At 42.0% G+C, this 22361-nt stretch overlaps 1 protein-coding gene and 1 pseudogene across 1 annotated transcript in view; one reads left to right on the top strand and one right to left on the bottom strand.

The window, feature by feature from the left end:
- LOC141396859 (uncharacterized) overlaps positions 1-2148 on the top strand; it is a 37409-nt gene extending 35261 nt beyond the window's left edge. Inside the window, exon 4 of the mRNA XM_073972537.1 lies at positions 1300-2148. Within this exon, the coding sequence (XP_073828638.1) occupies positions 1300-1391 (92 nt within the window). The 3' untranslated portion in view covers positions 1392-2148. The remainder of the gene's footprint in view (positions 1-1299) is intronic.
- Positions 2149-7057: 4909 nt separating this feature from the next.
- LOC141390337 (sodium-coupled monocarboxylate transporter 1-like) lies at positions 7058-21958 on the bottom strand (annotated as a pseudogene).
- Between the last annotated feature and the right edge of the window lie 403 nt (positions 21959-22361).

The raw sequence follows: 22361 nt of genomic DNA, 5'->3' as shown, positions 1-22361 counted from the left end.
CATAGAAGACCCTTTGAGGTCTTCTATTGTCCATAGAAGCTCCTTGAGGTCTTCCATTGTCCATAGAAGACCCCTTGAGGTCTTCCATTGTCCATAGAAGACCCCTTGAGGTCTTCTATTGTCCATAGAAGACCCCTTGAGGTCTTTTATTGTCCGTAAAAGAACCCTTGAGATCTTTGTCTATGGAAGACTTCTTGAGGTCCTCTATTGTCCATAGCAGACCTCTTGAGGTTTCTATTGTCCATAGAAGACCCTTTGAGGTCTTCTATTGTCCATAGAAGCTCCTTGAGGTCTTCCATTGTCCATAGAAGACCCCTTGAGGTCTTCCATTGTCCATAGAAGACCCCTTGAGGTCTTCCATTGTCCATAGAAGACCCCTTGAGGTCTTCTATTGTCCAAAAAACCCTTGAGATCTTCTTTGTCTATGGAAGACTTCTTGAGGTCCTCTATTGTCCATAGCACCCTCTTGAGGTTTCTATTGTCCATAGAAGACCCTTTGAGGTCTTCTATTGTCCATAGAAGCTCCTTGAGGTCTTCCATTGTCCATAGAAGACCCCTTGAGGTCTTCCATTGTCCATAGAAGACCCCTTGAGGTCTTCTATTGTCCATAGAAGACCCCTTGAGGTCTTTTATTGTCCATAAAAGAACCCTTGAGATCTTTGTCTATGGAAGACTTCTTGAGGTCCTCTATTGTCCATAGCAGACCTCTTGAGGTTTCTATTGTCCATAGAAGACCCTTTGAGGTCTTCTATTGTCCATAGAAGCTCCTTGAGGTCTTCCATTGTCCATAGAAGACCCCCTGAGGTCTTCCATTGTCCATTGAAGACCCCTTGAGGTCTTCCATTGTCCATTGAAGACCCCTTGAGATCTTCTTTGTCTATGGAAGACTTCTTGAGGTCCATAGCAGACCTCTTGAGTTTTCTATTGTCCATAGAAGACCCTTTGAGGTCCTCTATTGTCCATAGAAAACCCCTTGAGGTCTTCCATTGTACACAGAAGACCCCTTAAGGTCTTCTATTGTCCATAAAAGAACCCTTGAGATCTTCTTTGTCTATGGAAGACTTCTTGAGGTCCTCTATTGTCCATAGCAGACCTCTTGAGGTTTCTATTGTCCATATAAGCCCCTTGAGGTTCTTATATATTCCGTAAAAATCAACGATTATTTTCCCAAAAAACTCTCCAAACTTGACCCTTAAAAATCTTCGATTCTAGGACTGTTGATCCTTCGAACAATAATCCTTAAAACCAACTTTTATTATATCAAACTTACATCAAACTTTCCTTATTTTTCTTTTGTAGGTGAACCAAAAATTGCCACCTCTCCACCAATTACGGCGGCCAATGACAACAGCACCACTACCACAACAACGACGCCGCAGACTTGTAATTAAACCTTTGGAAATTGGAGCTTTAACTCTAGCAATAATGCCGCCGCCTCTTCTCTAATGTGCTGCTGCTGTGCAACAACGGCAATATCACACACAAACAAACAAAACAACCACCCACACACACATAAATTACCTTTCGTTTACATAATATCATAGAAGGACAAAACAATGTTATAGGATAGTGTTAAATCACGTTTTTACCGTATATATAAAATAATACAAAAACATAAAAAACACCTGAAAATCATAAGTTCGTCCTCCCCCCTGCAAAAATATGCCCCTTATTCTTCCCAGCACAGTTCAAAAAAAATTGTATCTCCTTTTTTGTTTTTCTTTTTTTTTTAATCTTAGTTTTTAGTAATGACCTTAAAAAATTTTTTATATAATTTTGTATACCGTTTTTTTGACATGAATTTTTCTTAAAAAAACCCCCCAACTTTTTTAACTTTCTCCTAAACACCCCGCCCCCAACCACCCACCTTTATAAATCGTCATACATTGTTTTGAAAATGTATAAAATAATATTTTTAAAATACAACAACAAAACTCTAATGAATGATACCACAACAAAAACCATTTAATTCTTTATATATACATATGTATGTAGTTATATAAAATGGATTAATAGTTTTAATGTCTTTTTAAAGTTAAAAATTAATAATAAACAAAATAATTAATAATACAATACAAAACAAAACAACAAACATGTTCAACAACAACAAAAAAATAATAAATAAAACAAAAAAGTAAAAAAACTACATACACTTAAGTATTTTCAATTGCCAGTCTGGGGGTCAAATACTTGAAAATATTGGGGGTTATCATGAATGAAATTTCCCCGTAAGGTTTGTCTTTTCGCCGTTGCAACTTAAGGGAGGAAGTGAAAAAATTCACGGGGAATTGCCGTTCGTGATAACCCCTATAATGCCTTCCATAGATAATAGAATACGTCCAGGTTTTCTATGGACAGTTGGAGGCCTCAAGGTGTATTCAAGGTGTCTTCTACAGAAAGTAGGGGTCCGCAAGAAATCTTCTATGGGCAATAGAAAACATCAAAGGGTCCTTTATAGACAGTAGAAGACATCAAGGGTTCTTCTATGAACCGTAGACGACCTCCAGGAGTCTTCTGTAGACAGTAGTAGACCTCAAGGGGTCTTGTATAGACAATAAGGTACCTCAAGGGGACTTCTATAGATGGTAGAAGACAATAGAAGACCTCAAGGGCTTTTCTGTAGACGGTGGAAGACCTCAAGGGGCCTTTTATGAACAGCAGGATATCTCAAGTAGCCTTCTATAGACAGTAGAAGACCTCAAGGGGTCTTTTATGGACATTACAAGACCCCAGTAAGTCTTCTATAGAACGTAGAAGACCTTAACGGGTCTTCTATAGACCGTAGACGACCTTAACGGGTCTTCCATAGAGAGTAGAAGACCTCAGACGTGTTTTCTATACAGAAAATGATCTCAAGATGTATTCTTTAAAACGTAGCAGGCCTCAAAACCCCTCAAGGTGTTTTCTATGGACAATAGTAGATCTCAAGTGGTCTTCTATAGACAACAGAAAACCTCAGGGTTTCTTATATAGTCCATAGAAGATCTCAAGGGGTCTTCCGTAGGCAGTAGAAGACCTCACGGGACCTTCTAAAGACAGTAAAAGTCCTCAAGGGGTCTTCGATAGGCAGAAGAAGACTTCAAGAGGCCTTCGATAGTCAGTAGTAGACCTCAAGTAGCATTCTATAGACAGTAGAAGACCTCAAGGGGTTTTATGTGGACAATAGAATACCTCAAGGGCTCTTTTATGAACAGCAGGATATCTCAAGTAGCCTTCTATAGACAGTAGAAGACCTCAAGGGGTCTTTTATGGACATTACAAGACCCCAGTAAGTCTTCTATAGAACGTAGAAGACCTTAACGGGTCTTCTATAGACCGTAGACGACCTTAACGGGTCTTCCATAGAGAGTAGAAGACCTCAGACGTGTTTTCTATACAGAAAATGATCTCAAGATGTATTCTTTAAAACGTAGCAGGCCTCAAAACCCCTCAAGGTGTTTTCTATGGACAATAGTAGATCTCAAGTGGTCTTCTATAGACAACAGAAAACCTCAGGGTTTCTTATATAGTCCATAGAAGATCTCAAGGGGTCTTCCGTAGACAGTAGAAGACTTCAAGGGGCCTTCTAAAGACAGTAAAAGTCGTCAAGGGGTCTTCGATAGGCAGAAGAAGACATCAAGAGGCCTTCGATAGTCAGTAGTATACCTCAAGTAGCCTTCTATAGACAGTAGAAGACCTCAAGGGCTCTTTTATGGACAGTAGGATATCTCAAAAGCTCTTCTATAGGCATTAGAAGGCCTCAACGGGACTTCTATGGACAGTAGACAATAGAATACCTCTATGGATAATAGAACACATGTACACTGAGGTGACAGCCCGGGTCAATCCGGTACAGAGAACCCGCTGCTGTGGGATTTCATCACCTCTGAACGCCGCACATTCGTCAATCATGGGAAAGCTGATTGGCCGAGTTTCAGAGAGTTCACCAATCACCGCTTCAGAGAATTGCCCAATCCTTCTGATGTTCGGGTAGCGGAAAGGACGTTCCGAGACAGCCGCTGCCATATACCTGCCGGTCGTATACCCGAAGTAAGACCAAATTTCCTAGCAGAGGTGACGGGGTTAGCAATTGAGCGTGATGAGCTTCGTCGTATCAACCCCAATGACCACAGAGTCATGGAGCTGACACTGGAAGTTAACAGGCTGGTCGGCGAGCATAAGCGGAACAAATGGTTAAATCATGTGAAAAGCTGAAACATTGGAGCCGGTATAGGTGAATTGTGGGCAACGGTTAAGTCACTCTCGAACCCCGGAAGGAGGGATGACAGGACCTCAGTCACATTTGGCGACGTTACGTTGACTGACCTGAAGAGGTGCGCAAGTAATTTCAATCGACTGTTAGTTGAGCATCGCGAGAGTGACAGGGCGAAGAGAGTCGCATCAGATCTCTTCCTGCCGAGGATGAACCACCACAATTTACAATTTACAGGGCGTTGGGCCCTGACGGAATTTCCATGGTAATGTTGAAACAGCTGGATGAGCCGCTAGCCACCCTTATTGTTCCCGAAGTCTAGAAAATGGGCAGGGTGGTCCCGCTACTGAAGCCAGGCAAGGATGCCAGCAAAGGTGAATCGTACATGCCGATTTCGCTTTTGTCACCTGTAGCGAAGACTCTTGAGACTTTAGTCCTCCCCAGCATTAGAAATAGCTATCAAGTTGCCGATCATCAACATGGATTCCGTAAGCAGCACAGAACGACAACACCGCTGCACGCCATCTCCACACATATTTGTCGAGGACTCAACCAGGAACGGCAGTGTGATAGAACAGTGATGGTGGCGCTTGACTTATCAAAAGCCTTTGATACTGTCGAGCACTCCACGCTATTCGAGGACATCGAGCAGACAACCCTCCGGCCAAGTCTGAAACGTTGGATTATCAACTATATGTGTGGTCGCCAGTCGTATGTGGAATTCAGGAACAAGAAATCCAAGCCCCGTAGAGTGAAACAGGGAGTTCCCCAAGAAGGGGTGATATCTCCGGAACTGTTTAACCTCTACCTCTCCTGTATTCCACCCCCTCCAGACGGCATTGAGATCGTGACGTATGCGGATGATTGCACGATCCTGGCGTCGGGTACCTATCCTGATGACATCTGTGAGAGACTCAACTCCTATTTAATCGATCTTACCACCTTTTCCACGCGAGGAATATGCAGATATCCGCCACTAAATCGACGGCCACTCTGTTCACCACATGGACGGCGCAGTATAGAAGAGAGTTGAATATCAGGGTCGATGGTAACAGAATTCCGACCACAAACTGCCCCAAAATTCTAGGGGTCACATTCGACACCACTTTCACGTCGTCCGCGCATGCCACAGCTATCTGCGATAAACTGAAATGTAGGAACAAGGTCCTTAAGTCCCTAGCCGGCAGCACTTGGGGTGCAGGTAGAAGAAACCTTGTTGACCACGTATAAAGCGATAGGTCGGTCTATGGTAAGCTATGCGGCGCCAGTTTGGTCCCCGAATTTATGTGACACGCAGTGGGATAAGATTCAAATTTGTCAGAACGCCGCCCTGAGAACAGCAACAGGGTGCCTCCTCAAATCTACAGTGGACCATCTACATGAGGAGGCAAAGATTCTTCCAGTACGACAACATAAGGAGATGCTATCGTTGCAGTACTTGCTCGGGTGTTACCGTGAGATCCATCCCAATCACCATCTGCTGGCCACCGATATACCCAGGCATATCAAGAAGGATATTCATGCTCTAGAGACGACGGTCCAACAATATAGGAGAGAAGCTCTAGATCAATAGGCATATCAGGCAGGTTTGAACAGCATTCACACGGACACAGTTGCTAAGGCCATAGGCAATTATTGTGTGAATGCAGTCATCGGAGTACATTCCCCATCTATCGCAGCTGAAGAGCGTCAGCTGCCACGACAAACCAGAGTAGTTTTGGCTCAATTACGCTCGGGATATTGCAGTCGCCTAAATTCTTATTGGGCGGAAATTGACCGCGCCGTGCTAAACATCTGCCCAGTATGTGGCAAGGGCCCGCACGACACAAAACACCTTTTCAACTGCCCAGCCAAACCTACTCATCCAACTCCAGTGGATCTGTGGTTACATCCCATCGAAGTAGCCAACTTCCTGGAACTGGAGATAGACCCAGAGCCAGATTGAACAGGAGGACGAACATACAAACATAATAATAAAACACTGTTACAACAACAACAACATGGACAATAGAAGATCTCAAGTGGTCTTCTATAGACAAGAGAAGACCTCAGGGTTTCTTCTATAGACCATGGAATACCTCAAGGGGCCCTCAAGGGGTCTTCTATAGACAATAGAAAACCTCTAGTGGTCTTCTATAAACGGCAGAACATCTCAAAATGTCTTCCATAGACAGTAGATATGTCTTCTATAGGCCGTAGGATTGTTCTATCGACATCAGAAGACCTCCAGCGGTCTTTTGTAGACAGTAGAAGACCTCGAAGTGCCTTCTTAAGACAATTGAAGATCCCAGGGGATATCCTTCAGACAGTTGAAGACCTCAATTGGTCTTCTTTAGACAAAAGAAGACATCTATAAAGAGATGACTTCTGTAGGAGGTCTTCTACGGAGAGAATATCTCTCTGTAGAACCTCTTTAGAACGTCTTCCACGGAGAGAAGACCTTTTTAGAAGATCTTCTATAAGGAGAAGAATTCATAGAAGGTATTAAATAGAGAGATGGCCTCTATATGAGGTTTTCTATAAAAACACGACCTATGTACGAGGCCAGTTGTAGACCTCAAGTGGCCTTCTATAGACAGTAGAAGACCTAATGTGGTATTCTATAAACGGCAGAACATCTCAAAATATCTTCTATAGACAGTAGGATTGTTCTATCGACATTAGAAGACCTCCAGTGGTCTTCTGTAGACAGTAGAAGACCTCAAAGTGCCTTCTTAAGAAGACCTCAATTGGCCTTCTTTAGACAGAAGAAGACATCAAGGCCCTGCCATATCCCTTGAGGATTTCTCTATAAAAACACATTTATTTTTAATTTATTGAGAACATCATTTATTCTACATAACCTCAATTTTTTGTCGAAACATTTTATTCGCTTATTTTCATGGTTATCTTAAGATTTTCACCTGCCAACGAAGGATATGGCGTTCTCAATGGCATACGTTCTGCTTGCCTTGGTTCTAGCTTCAAAAATCTGCTTATAATTGGTGAATATAATTTGGGATCTAATTTTTCATCTTCTTCCGGTTTCCAAATGTAACTCAATGGAATGGCTGTTAGCCATATAAGAAGTACTCCAAGCGAATGATACCAATAGAAGGATATTTCAAATATTGAAAATGGCCGGTTGCTACCAAATGCTGTTGTCACCAAGGGAGTTGGTGTTGATGCCAGATGAGGGGTGGAGGTGGTATTTGTGTTGCTGCAAATAGGCAAGGAAAGATATTATCTATAAGGTCTATGGAAATTATTTACTCACCTATCTTTTATTAATCCATAGAAATTGTAATTTTCACATTCATCAATTCGGGTCGGAAGAGGATCGTATTTGATAGCACCGGATTTAAAACGCATCTGGGCATTGCCAATAATCCACAACATTATAGACATGCTAACACCAATGGAAACTATGACCACCTGGAAAAAAGTGTCTAGATATTATAAAGGATCTTGAGGTCTTCCAAAAGGGGATTGAAAATCTCAGGGTAATAAATATTACATTGAGGTCTCCTCAAAAGAATGGAAGGTAAGCCTCTATGTCCAAATGTGTTCTATAAATCACCGAGGTTTCTTGAATAGAAACTCTGTCTTAGTTTCCTAAAGATAATAGAAGGCCTCCACCTCCTCCTAATGTCTATCGAAGTCATTCGAAGTCATTAGCAACTTCTCTTACCTTCCCCTTAACTCTTGGCACCAGCATGCCCAAGAGAAAAACGCCCAACACTATACCAATATTTAAGGCAACAATTGTCAACATCGATTGAAGAATGGAGCTGAATTTTTCCACCAAAAAACCTCCCGCAATACAATAGCAACCCATGGCCACAACAAATATTTTCATTATGGCATTGGCTCGAGCATCGGTGTGACGAATAAACGGTTTGACATAATCGAAATATGCCACCCCGGCCAGGGAATTCAGGGTGGCCGACATGGTGCTGAGAGATGCACTGAAGACACAGGAAACAAAAATGCCCGGCATACCGCGCAAGTGGCCCACAACATCTTGTATGAAAAAGGGCACCAATTTGTCGGGTTTCTCAACCACGCCGGCCAATATGGGATCACAGCCAGCATAACGGGCATACATGATTACGCCCGTAAAACAATTCAGGAACATTATGATGAGAATACCAACGCCGGTAATTTGTAATGATCTGAGGCGAAAGGAGAATCAGCTGGGGTGTGTTATGATGTACTACTTTGAACTTACCTTTTGGCATTTTCCAAAGATGGCAGCGAAACAATGCGCTGTACACAGCTTTGATTGAGACCAATGTGTCCCACCCAGAAACAAAAACCTGCGCTCACCATTCCCATAAACGAATTTCGTACGCGAGGATCTAATCCATAACTGTAAGTCAATACAATGACAATAAGATAAGTTCCATATTAGTAAAAGTGTTTAACACATTCTCCCTTACTATAGGTCTAAGCGTCCACCCTCTTCGGCAAGATTCAAAACTTTATCCAAACCACCAACTTTAGCAACACCCAAGACCGCTACCAATACCACAGAGGTTATCATTATTCCAGCTTGCACCACATCGGTCCAAACGACAGCCTTTATACCTCCCTGGAGGAAGACGAGAAATGAAAAATATTGAGAAGAACGAGAAGAAGAAAACCGATGAACTTACCAACATTGTATAGAATATGCAGATGGAACACACAATCGCATTTATCAGATGAATATTTACACCGGTAACTGTAAGATAAGTGAACAGATGTATTAGAATCTGACCTCAAGGTATACAGAAGAACTTAACTCAAGATCTTCTATAGACAATGACTGCTGAAGTCAATAGAAGACATTAAGGCATTCATTCGATAATAGAGTACCTCAAGATCATGCGAAGACAAGGTCTTTCATTGACAAAATCAGATCCTAGGCAATAAAATAACTCAGTCTTCTAGGGACAACAGTAGATCTCAGGCCACCAACAGGCAATAACAGACGTAAATGGCTTTAGAGGCAATAGAAGACTGCAAAGTCTTCAATTCAGAATAGAAGACCTCAAGAAAACCTTATCGAAGGCCTATGAAAGAGCTCTTCTTTCTATAGAAGAACTTTTAAAGAGTAAAGAGTATAAGGAGAATACCCCTTTAAGAGGCCCCTGCAAGTAGAAGAGGTATTACGTAAGGAGTAGAGCCCTTTAAAAATCCCTATATAGAGAGAAGACCCATTTTCAGAGGTCTTCCATAAGAAGAAGAGCATTTTTAAGGTCTTCTATCGAAAGAAGATCCGTTTTAGAAGACCTTCTGAAGAGAGAAGACACCTTTAGGATGTTTACCACAGACAACTGACCCCATTAGGAGGTCTTCTCTGGAGAGAGGATCTCTTAGGGGGTGGGGGACTTCTGTAAAAAGAAATCCCTATGGAGTGAATACTTCAACGCAAAGTCTTCTATGGAGAAAAGTCCTCTTTAGGAGATCTTCTATACATAGAAGTTCCTTTAAGCAGGTCTTCCTTAGAGAGACGACCGATTTAAGAGGTCTTCCATCGAGAAAAAAACCATTTCGGTTTTTTATAGAGTGAAGACCCTCTTATGAGGTCTTCCATGGCGAAAAGGACAATTTCGGAGATCTTCCATAGAGAGATTATCACTTTAGGAGTTCTTTCTTAGATAGACTATCGATTTATGAGAAATCACAACTTTGGCAAGCCTTCTACAGAGCGTAGACTTCTTTAGAAAGCCCTCTTTTGTAGGTCTCCTATAGATAGAAGTCCCCTTTAGAGGGTCTTTCTTACAGAGAAGACCCATTTATGAGGTCTACTATAGAGAGAAGACCTCTTAAGGGGGTATTCTCTACAAAGAATATCTCTTAAGGAGGTCTCCCATAGAAAAAGGGTCCCCTTTAGAAGGTTTTCTCTGGAGGGATTATCTGTTTAGAAGGTCTTCTATGAAGAGAAGAACTCTTAAGGAGGTATTCTGTAGAAAGAACACCTCTTAACGTTGTCTCCCATGGAAATCTATTTAAGAGGTTTTCTACGAAAGAAGACCTCTTTAGGAAGAAAATATACCCCATATTCTATGAAAAATGAAAAATGTTGAGGTATTTTTATGGACAATGGAAGACCTCCTGGCTCTATGGACAATAAAACATGAATATCTTCTACAGACAATAGAAGTATTGTGCTGTATTCCCAGCCCATCCCACATCTTATAGCCAATAGCATGCCTCAGTCAATCGGCAGTCACATTGTACATTGTTATTCCTTAAGACATTCTTTAGGCAATAACAGATCAGGGTCTTCAATAGACTTTTGCAGCCAATAGCAGGTCTCAAGGTCTTCCACAAACAATTACAGACCTCAATGTCTTCTATGACATCTGGCGGTCCTCAGTTGGGTCTCGCAATAGATATGAAACCCATTAACGATGTCATCTATAGAAAGAATACCCACTTTCGAGGCCTTATATAGAGAGAAGATCCTTTTAGGAGGTTTCCTAAAAAAGAGAAGACCCCATTAGGAAGACTTCTATTGATGGTCAACCTAATTGAGAGGTCTTCAATAAAGAGAAGACTGACTTCTTTAGTTGTTATTGTTGTAACAGTGTTTTATTATTATGTTTGTGTGTTCGTTCTCCTGTTCAATCTGGCTCTGGGTCTATCTCCAGTTCCAGGAAGGTGGCTACTTCGATGGGATGTAACCACTGATCCACTGGAGTCAGATGAGTAGGCTTGGCGGGGCAGTTGAATAGGTGCTTAGTATCGTGCGGGCCCATGCCGCATACTGAGCAGATGTCTTGCACGGTGCGATCGATTCCCGCCCAATAGTAATTTAGGCGACTGCAATATCCCGAGCGTAATTGAACCAAAACTACTCTGGTTTGTCGTGGCAGCTGATGCTCTTCAGCTGCGATAGATGGGGGATGTACTCCGATGACTGCATTCACACAATAATTGCTTATGGCCTTAGCAACTGTGTCCGTGTGAATGCTGTTCAAACCTGCCTGATATGCCTGTTGATCTAGAGGTTCTCTCCTATATTGTTGGACCTCCGTCTCGAGACCATGAATATCCTTTTTGATATGCCTGGGTGGATCTGTGGCCAGCAGATGATGATTGGGATGGCTCATGGTAACACCCGAGCAAGTACTGCAACGATAGCATGTTGTCGTACTGGAAGAATCTTTGCCTCCTCATGTAGATGGTCCACTGTAGATTTGAGGAGGCACCCTGTTGCTGTTCTCATGGCGGCGTTCTGACAAATTTGAATCTTATCCCACTGCGTGTCATATAAATTCGGGGACCAAACTGGCGCCGCATAGCTTACCACAGACCGACCTATCGCGTTATATGTGGTCAACAAGGTTTCTTTATCTACATCCCAAGTGCTGCCGGCTAGGGACTTGAGGACCTTGTTCCTACATTTCAGTTTATCGCAGATAGCTGTGGCATGCGAGGACGACGTGAAAGTGATGTCGAATGTGACCCCTAGTATTTTGGGGCAGTTTGTGGTCGGAATTCTGCTACCATCGACCCTGATATTCAACTCTCTTCTATACTGCGCCGTTCATCTTGTGAACAGAGTGGCCGTCGATTTAGTGGCGGATATCTGCATATTGCTCGCGTGAAAAAAAGGTGGTAAGATCGGTTAAATAGGAGTTCAGTCTCTCACAGATGTCATCAGGATAGGTACCTGATCGTACAATCATCCTCATACGTTACGAGAGGTTAAACAGTTCCGGAGATATCACCCCTTCTTGGGGAACTCCCTCTTTCACTCTAGGGGCTTGAATTTCTTATTCCTGAATTCCACATACGACTGGCGACCACACATATAGTTGATTATCCAACGTTTCAGACTTAGCCGGAGGGTTGTCTGCTCAATGTTCTCGAAGTGCTTGAATGGAGTGCTTGACAGTATCAACGGCTTTTGATAAGTCAAGCGCCACCATCACTGTTCTATCACACGGCCGATCCTGGTTGAGTCCTTGACAAATATGTGTGGAGATGGCATGCAACGCTGTTGTCGTGCTGTGCTGCTTACGGAACCCATGCTGATGATCGGCAACTTGATACCTATTTCTAATGCTGGGGAGGACTAAGGCCTCAAAACAAAGACAAAGACAAAAGCGAACTCGGCCTGAACGATTCACCTTTGCTGGCATCCTTGCCTGGCTTCAGTAGCGGGACCACCCTGCCCATTTTACAAACTTCGGGAACAATAAGAGTGGCTAGCGACAGGTTGAGAACTTTAGTGAGATACTCCACTCCCGGCTCATCCAGCTGCTTCAGCATTACCATGGAGACTCCATCAGGGCCCAACGCTTTGGATGATTTATCGTTCCTGATGGCATTCGCAACATCATCCATTGTAAACTGTGGTGATTCATCCTCGGCAGGAAGAGATCTGATGCGACGTAATACTCTCCTCTTCGCCCTGTCACTCTCGGGGTGCTCGACAAACTGTCGATTGAAGTAACTTGCACACCTCTTCGGGTCAGTCAACGTAACGTCGCCAAACGTGACTGAGGTCCTGTCATCCCTCCTTCCGGGGTTCGAGAGTGACTTAACCGTTGCCCACAATTTACTTACGATGATTTAGCCACTTCTTCCGCTTATGTTCGCCGACCAGCCTGTTAACTTCCAGTGTCAGCTCCCTGACTCTGGGGTCGTCGGGGTTGGTTCGACGAAGCTCATCACGCTCATTTCCTAATCCCGTCGCCTCTCCTGGGAAATTTGGTCTTACTTCGGGTATTCGACCAGCAGGTATATGGCGAGCGGCTGCAGCATAGATGTCTCGGAACGTCCTTTCCGCTACCCGAATATCAGAAGGATTGGGCAATTCTCTGAAGCGGTGATTGGTGAACTCTCTGAAACTCGGTCAATCAGCTTTCCCATGATTGACGAATGTGCGGCGTTCAGAGGTGATGAAATCGGGTGGTCTGCTGATGGAGACAATTATGGGGACATGTTGCCAGGTAACGTCATTTGTCAGACCAGGTGACACGATGGTTATACCTGGCGAACTGTGACACTCTCCTCTAATTCTGGTAGGGGCGTCCTCATTGACCGTGCAAAACGTAGTGCTATCAATCTGCTCAGCCAGCGCTGTACCTCTCTGGTCGTTTCCGAGGGCCGAATGCCACATCTCATGATGCGCATTAAAATCCCCCAGGACCAGACGATTATGACCTTCCAAAAAAGGCTAATGTCAGGCTTATAATTTGACATACATATATTTTTCGGCGGGATGTATACGTTTAGCAACTCTATCTCGGCAGTTCCACACCTGACTGCTACCCCCATGCATTCCATGTACGGGTGGTTAGAGGCAGGCTCAAGCCAGATAGGTCTGTATTAACAGACTGGTGCAAAAGGAAAGCTAATCCCCCACCTCCACATCTGGTGCGATCCTTCCTTATTACGTTGTAACCATCACAACGTACTGAGCTGTGGTCGTTCAGCATGGTTTCCTGCACCGCCGCGACCTTGATCTTCTTCCGATTCATAAAGTCCACTATTTCATCGATCTTACCTCTGAGCCCATTGCAATTAAATTGAAAAAAGGATGCATTTTCTGGGATTGGAACAACAACGGCTGGTGTTAAATGCTGCGCGTGCGGCTGCTGTTGGGGGGACTGCGGGGGAGTTTCGTAATCCGACGACGAAGGAGTTTCGTAATCTGACGACGACTCACTGGGGGCTGTGGTCGCTCAGCATGCAGCAACATAGTCCTTATCGTAGTCCCTCGCGTGGGCAAGTCCAGAGCAACCCCTTAAATGCACCCACACCTATTGCATCTTACCGAAGGTTGGGTATGGGTGAAGATGCGGATGTGACAAACCGAGCACAAATATATTGGAGCACAAATATATTGGTCCGGAGCAGACATTCCGGGATATGCCGCTCCCGGCACAGAAAAACGAAACAAATACAAACACATGTACACTGAGGTGGCAGCCGCTGGCCGGAACGTTGATGTTGTGTGGCCCCGAGTCAATCCGGTACAGAGAACCCGCTGCCGTGTGATTGTAGGTCTTTTATAGTCTTTAGTAGGTCTTTTATAGAGAGAATACCTCTTTAGGAGGTATTCTATAGAGAGACGAACACGATAGGGACCTCTTGTATAAAAGATATGGATAGATGGATTTCTTTAAGAAGAATTTTTCTATAGAGAGAGAATTCCTCTTATGTAGTTCTTCTATGGGGAGAATACCCCTTTATAAAGATTATGACCTCATCTATATAGAGATGACCTTGCTAGGAGGTGTTCTATAGGGAGAAGACCACTATATAAGAGATGAACTCTTTAGGAAGTCTTCTATGGAGGGAAGACCTCTTTAAGATGTAGCCTTCTATAGAGATAAGACCCCTTATAATGGTCTTCCATGGAGGTCTTCTATATAGATACTACCTCTGTAGGAAGACTTCTGTAGAGCGAAGATATTTAAATCGAAGAAATCTATAAGGAGATGATCGCTTTAGGAGGTATTCTATGAAGAGATGACCTCTGTATGAAGTCTCCTATAGGAAAAAGAACTCTTAGAAGGTATTCTATAGATAGAAGACCTCTGAAGGAGATCTATATAGAAGATATCTATAATGAGATGACTTCTTTAGGAGGTCTTCTATGGAGAGAAGACCAAATTAGGTGTTATTCCATAGAGAGAAGGCCTCTGTAGAAGGTCTTCTATGAAGAGGCGATCTTCCATGGAGAGAAGACTTCCTTAGAATGTATTCTATAGAGAGAATACCTCTTAGAAAGTATTTTATAGAAAGATGACCTCTGTGGGGGGATGTATTCTATAGAGAGAATACCTCTTAGAAAGTAATCTATAGAAAGAAGACCTCTGTGGGGGGAGGTATTCTATATAGAAGATATCTTTTAAAGGTCTTCTATAGGGAGAAGACCCCTTTAGGAGGTTTTCTATAGAGAGAAAACCTCTTTAGGAGGTCTTCTATAGAGAGAAAACCTCTTTAGGAGGTCTTCTATCGAGAGAAGACCTCTGTAGGAGGCTTTCTTTGTAAAAAAAACCTCTGTAGGAGGTCTTTTTCATAAAGAAAACCTCTGTAGCAGGTCTTCTATAAAGAGATGACCTCGTTAGGAGATCTTTCATGGAGAAATGAGGTTTTCTATAGAGAGAAGACCTCTGTAGGAGGTTTTCTATAAAGAAAAGACTTCTGTAGGAGGTCTTCTACGGAGAGAATATCTCTTAAGGATCTCTATAGGACCTCTTTAGGAGGTCTTCTAGAGGGAGAAGACTTCTTAGAAGGTATAACAACACGACCTATGTACGAGGTCTTCTATAAGACAACAACCTATGCATGGGGTCTTCTATAAACAGACGACCTCCGTAGGAAGTCTTCTATAGAGAGAAGACCACTTATAGAAGTTTTCTATGGAGAGAAATCCTCTTTAGGAGGTCTTCTATAGAGAGAAGACCTCATAGAAGGTATTCTATAGAGAGAAGACCTCTGTGAGAGGTCTTCCATGAAGAGATGATCTCTGCAGGGAAGATATCTGTAGGAGGTCCTCTATAGAGAGAAGATATCTTTAAAGACCTAGTATTCTATATAGAGGAGACCTCTGAAGCAAGCGTTCTATGGAAAGAAAACCTATTTAGGAGGTCTTCTATAGAGAGGTATTCTATGGAGAGAAGAACTCTTGGAAGGTATTCTAAGGAGCGAAGATCTCTTTGTGAGGTCTTCTATAAGGATATGACCTCTGTAGGAGGTCTTCCATAGGCAGAAGACCACTTTAGGAGGTCTTCCATGGAGAGAAGGCTTCTTCGAAGGCATTCTATGGCTTTCTATAGAATCTTTGTAGGAGGTCTTTAATAAAGACACGACTTCTTTAGGAGGTTTTTTTATAGAGAGAAGGCTTCTGTAAGAGGGAAAGTTATTCTATAGAGGGGATCTCTTAAGGAGGTCTTCTATACAGAGAAGGCCCTATGAAGAGGGAAACTTTTTAGGTGGCCTTTTATAGAGAGAAGACATTTCAATGAGTTCGTATATACGTAGAAGACCACTTAAGGATGTCTTCTATAGAGAAGACCACTTGAGAAGTTCTTCTATACAGAGGACCACTTAAGGAGATCTTTTATACAGAGAAGGCCCCTTAAGAAAGTCTTCTATGCAGGGAAGAACCCCTTTAAGAAGTTCTTCTCCACAGAGAAGGCCCTTAAGGAACTTTTCTACACAGAAAACACCCCTTAGAAGACCTCATCTGTACACAGAAGACCTTTAAGGAAGTCTTCTATACAGAGGATACCCCTTAAGTAAGTCTTCTACACAGAGAAGCCCCCTTGAGAGAGTCGTCTGTTACGAGAAAAAACTCTTAACTTATTCTATACAAATAAATCCACTTAAGAAGGTTTTCTATACAGAGAATACGCCTTAAGGAACTCTTTTATACAGAGAAGTCCTATTAGGGGTTTCTTTTAGACATTAGACATCTTTATTAGGTATTCCATGGAGAGGAGATCCGTTTAAGTTTTCTTCTGTAAAGAAAAAAGCTTCTAACGAAGGTAATCATTAGTAAGAAAACCCTGTCGGAGGTTTTCTATAGAGAGAATACACCTTTAGGATGTAAAGAGTAGGCCTCTTAGGAAGGTCTTCCATAAAGACTCCAGGTACTCTTAGAGAGAAGACCTCTGAAGGAGATCTATATAGAAGATATCTATAAAGAGATAACTTCTTTAGGAGGTCTTCTATGGAGAGAAGACCAATTTAGGTGTTATTCCATACAGAGAAGGCCTCTGTAGAAGGTCTTCTATAAAGAGGCGACCCCTATAGGAGGTCTTCCATGGAGAGAAGACCTCCTTAGAATGTATTCTATAGAGAGAATACCTCTTAGAAAGTATTTTATAGAAAGAAGACCTCTGTGGGAGGAGGTATAGAGAGAAAACCCTCTTAGAAAGTAATCTATAGAAAGAAGACCTCTGCGGGAGGCGGTATTCTATATAGAAGATATCTTTAAGAGGTCTTCTATAGGGAGAAGACCCCTTTAAGAGGTTTTCTATATAGGGACAACCTCTTTAGGAGGTCTTATATTGAGAGAAGACCTCTGTAGGAGGTTTTCTGTATAAAGAAAACCTCTGTAGGAGGTCTTCTATAAAGAGATGACCTCGTTAGGAGATCTTTGATGGAGAAAAGACCCCTTTATGAGGTCTTTTATAGAGGGAAGATGACTTCTGTAGGAGGTCTTCTACGGATAGAAGATTTCTTTAGAAGGTCTTCTACGGAGAGAATATCTCTTAAGGATCTCTATAGGACCTCTTTAGGAGGTCTTCCACGGAGAGAAGACCTTTTTAGAATATCTTCTATAGGGAGAAGACTTCTTAGAAGGTATTAAATAGAGAGAAGACATCTGTATGAAGTTTTCTATAAAAACACGACCTATGTACGAGGTCTTCTATAAGAAGACGAACTATGTATGGGGTATTTAGGAGGCCTTCTATAGAGAGAAGACCACTTATCGAGAATTTCTATGGAGAGAAGTCCTCTTTAGGAGGTCTTCTATGGAGAGAAGACCTCATAGAAGGGATTCTATAGAAGGAAGGCCTCTGTGGGAGGTCCTCCATGATGAGATGATCTCTGTAGAGAAGACATCTGTGGGAGGTCCTCTATAGAGAGAAGATATTTTTAAAGACCTAGTATTCTATAAAGAGGAGACCTCTGAAGGAGGCATTCTATGGAGAGAAGACCTATTTAGGAGGTCTTCTATAGAGAGAAGAAGACAATTTGGAAGGTATTCTATTGAGAGAAGAACTCTTGGAAGGTAATCTAAGGAGGGAAGATCTCTGTAGGAGGTATTCTATAAGGATATGGCCTCTGTAGGAGGTCTTCTATAGACAGAAGACCTCTTTAGGATGTCTTCCATGGAGAGAAGGCTGCTTGGAAGGCATTCTATAGAGAGAAGACCTCTTAGAAAGTATTTTTTAGAAAGAAGACATCTGTGGGAGGAGGTATTCTATAGAGAGAATACCTCATAGAAGGTAATCTATAGATAGAAGACCACTGTGGTAGGAGGTATCTTATATTGACGATATCTTCAAGAGGTCTTCTATAGGGAGATGACTCCTTTAGTAGGTTTTCTATAGAGAAGAAACCTCTTCAGGAGGTCTTCTATCGAGAGAAGACCTCTGTAGGAGGTTTTCTTTATAAAGAAAACCTCTGCAGGAGGTCTTCTATAAAGAGATGACCTAGTTAGGAGATCATTCGTGGAGAAAAGACCCCTTTATGAGGTATTCTATAGAGAGAAGGCCTCTTTAGGTTTTCTTTAAAGAGATGACTTCTGTAGGAGGTCTTGTACAGAGAGAAGATTTCTTTAGGAGGTCTTCTACGGTGAGAATATCTCTTAAGGATCTCTATAGGACCTCTGTATGAGGTTTTCTATAAAAACACGACCTATGTACGAGGCCTTCTATAAGAAAACGACCTATGTATGGGGTCTTATATAAAAAGACGACCTCTGCAGGAGGTCTTCTATAGAGAGAAGACTACTTATAGAGGTTTTCTATGGAGAGAAGTCCTCTTTAGGAGGTCTTCTATAGACAGAAGACCTCATGGAAGGAATTATATAGAGAGAAAACCTCTGTGGGAGGCTTCTGTAGGAGGAAAAATTCTTCTATAGAGGGGATCTCTTAAGGAGGTCTTCTGTACAGAGAAGGCCCTATGAGGAGGGAAAATTTTTAGGTGGTCTTTTATAGAGAGAAGACATTTTAAAGACTTCCTTAAGGAATGTCTTTTATACAGAGAAGACCACTTGAGGAGTTCTTTTATACAGAGAAGGTCACTTTAGGAGTTATTCTATACAGAGAAGGTATTCTATAGAGACAGAATCTTTGTAGGAGGTCTTTAATAAAGAGACGACTTCTTTATGAGGTTTTCTATAGAGAGAAGGCTTCTGTAGGAAAGAAAGTTCTTCCATAGAGGGTATCCCTTAAGGAGGTCTTCTATATAGATAAGGCCCTATGAGGAGGGAAACTTTTTAGGTGGTCTTTTATAGAGAGAAGGCATTTTAATGAGTTCGTATATATGAAGAAGACTCCTTAAAGAAAGTCTTCTATACAGAGAAGACCACTTAAGGAGTTCTTTTATACAGAGAAGGTCACTTTAGGAGTTCTTCTATAAAGGGAAGACCACTCAAGAAGATCTTTAATACAGAGAAGGCCCCTTAAGGAAGTCTTCTATACAGGGAAGACCCCCTTTAAGGAGTTCTTCTCTACAGAGAAGACCCTTAAGGAAGTTTTCTATACACAGAAGACCTTTAATGAAGTCTTCTATACAGAGGATACCCCTTAAGGAAGTCTTCTACACAGAGAAGACCCCTTAAGGAAGTCTTCTAAACACAGAAGACCCCTTGAGGAAGTCATCTATTACGAGAAAACCCCTTAAGGAGTTATTCTATACAAAGAAATCCACTTAAGAAGGTTTTCTATACAGAGAAGACGGCTTAAAGAATTCTTTTACGCAGAGAAGATCTGTTAGGGGTTTTTATAGACATTATAATAATTGTTCCAAAAACATCCCAGGCGGGACAGGGGAGCCTTCTCTCATATCAATGAGTGCACCCCGATTCATATTAGCTCAATGATATGGGACCTACTGTTTATCGCCGAGTCCGAACGGCGTGTCTAAGACACCACTTGTAGAGAAGTTGTACAAGGCTGAAATACTCAGAAAATGTCGCCAACATTACTGAGGGGTATTTTGCGAACCCACGACCTTCAGCGTGCAAGGCGGGTGTGCATACCATTGCACCACGGTGGCACCCTTTTTATAGACATTAGACATCTTTATAAGCTCTTCCATAGAGAGGAGATACGTTTAAGATGTCTTCTGTAAAGAAAAAAACTTCTAAAGAAGGTAATCATTAGTAAGAAAACCCTATTGGAGGTTTTCTATAGTGAGAATACACCTTTAGGATGTAGAGAGTAGGCCTCTTAAGAAGGTCTACCATAAAGACTCCAGACTGCAAAGTCTACTATATGCAATAGTCGACCTCTAGGTCTTCGATGATCAGATGAAGTCTTCTTGATCTCCTGTAGTCACAAGAAGTCTTCAATTTCTTCTAGAAATAAAAGAAACCCCCATTGTCCTCTATAGTCATTAGAACAACCGAATGTCCGATGTCAAAAGGCTTCACAAGGTCTCCTCTAATGCTCTGATTTTTTCATCTTACTGAACGTTTAATTTAAATCTTACCTTGAGCAAAGGCCAACGAGGGAACAAACATAAGAACCGGCAGCATAAGAGATGCGCTCATAACAAACGTTCCAGTAATCAGCTTACGAGTCCATCGATTAAAACGTAGCTGAAGATACTGCAAAGTAAGGAAATGTAGTTCAATTGGATTCTTGGATGCTTTGGACCGAGCTTTAAACTGTATCTTACCTCATAACAATTTGTTAAGTTGTTGTTGTAGAAGACTGGAACAATGATGTGAGTTAAGATTGGAACAATACAGATAACGGAAACCATCATAACCATGTAACCAATGCCAAAGGAATAGTTTTCGGAGGGCACCGACATGATGGCTATACCGGAAAGTTGACTGAAAGAAAAAGAAATAAAGAATCAAATGTTAGACCGCCGTTTCACCTAAAAGGCACATTGATTTCGACTTAGTAAGAGAACCATGAAGTGCGGTTCCTGATGCCGGGTCTCTGATTATGGTTTTAATAATCGTTATTGGGGGTCTCATCAAAATTAGGAAACTCTATGTGGTGAGTTAATAATTCGACGCCTTGGCCTAACCTTTGTTTCCTTGTTATGAGAACATTTATTGTCATTTCAGAGATAGAAGAAATCACAGACAGGAGGACAGGACTGTGCTTGGAATGTCTAGAGGAACTTGCAACCTATTATTGGAATCCGATCCATCTATGTCCCGTTCACAAAAGAAGAAAGCAAGACAGTGTGCTGCAAGCATAGTGAAATAACACGACTAAATCCCAAGGCCATTGAAGTACTTGGTCCATGTCAGCACGGCTAAAGACGTGGCAAATTTTCCTACCGCATCGACCACATATTCATCTTACCACAAATTGTGGAGAAAATTCAAGAGAAGCACACCGAACCCTATGATATTTTGTCTGCTTTGTCCATGTCGAGCTTGATGACCTTCTACTGTCAAAGGTGTTGCAAGCTGTGCTGAAGTTTTGTATTCCTGCGAGACATGTTAGGGTGTTTCTACTAAGTGCATCGGAAGACTCTCTCTATATTAGTCAAAGTACTGTGTGTACGACAACAGACTTAAGTCCTAAATCCTAGATTTTTTGCCATGTTTAAGCCGATCAGGATCATTCCATTCTTGAAATAATAAGCAGGTATCTATAAGAAACTATAGAGGTTATGTTCTCTGAAGAAGATCATGGAAAGTTAAGACCTTTCGGTTCTTTAACAATCTAATTCCAAATCAACAAAAGAAGCCAACATTTGTCTTTTATCTTTGCACAACCTAAGGCTCTTCTCATCTTTATTGCCGTATTGTAAAACTTATCCCAACCGATCTTATCTTCTTTTCACTTTCATTGCATTCAGTGTACGCTTTGTGTCTTACCTTGCTATCAGTGATATGGCTATGGGTAGGGTTTTCATTTTCTTGCCACCCATTAAATACTCCTCGGTGGTGTTTTTCGATTTCGAAAAGAAACCAAAATAGACACCAATTCCGGCAGATACCATTAGCATAACGGTGAATACGATATAGTCCACGGTGCCAAAGGAAAACATTTTGCCCACATTTTCCATTACGTTGGCGCCGGGTGTTTCTGCAGCTTCTGGATGGATGCTGGGCGAAGGGGACATTTTGCCAGCCGATATTCTAAACACTTTTCGCTTTTTCGAATTTCTTCTTGGCGGCTACCTTGTGAAGATCTCAACATCTAAAACAACTCTGAAGGTGAAAATCTTGGCGGGCACAAGAAGAAAGATGTTACTTGTTGTCTCTTATCAAATGCCACCTTAAAGCCTCTGGGATCTTGCTAATTTTATTTATATATTAGACTTTATTACTAGCAGCTACCTAGATTGTTCGGACAGTGGAACATGACTACCATGTATAGCTAGTGTTTGTTATCATCGTCATAATGGTTATCCGGAATTTGACAATAAACATTCAGGGCAATCATGAATATTTCCCTGTGAATTTTCCGCACGGAAAATAATTTTAAAAAGTGAAACTCTTTTAAAATCGATATTTGTTAAAAGT

Source organism: Musca autumnalis, unplaced genomic scaffold (genome assembly GCF_047663935.1).
Source record: "Musca autumnalis isolate F117 unplaced genomic scaffold, ASM4766393v1 scaffold_1, whole genome shotgun sequence".
Classification (NCBI taxonomy): domain Eukaryota; kingdom Metazoa; phylum Arthropoda; class Insecta; order Diptera; family Muscidae; genus Musca; species Musca autumnalis.
The sequence above is the reverse complement of the archived record's forward strand: the minus strand, read 5'-3'. Positions and strand labels throughout refer to the sequence as shown.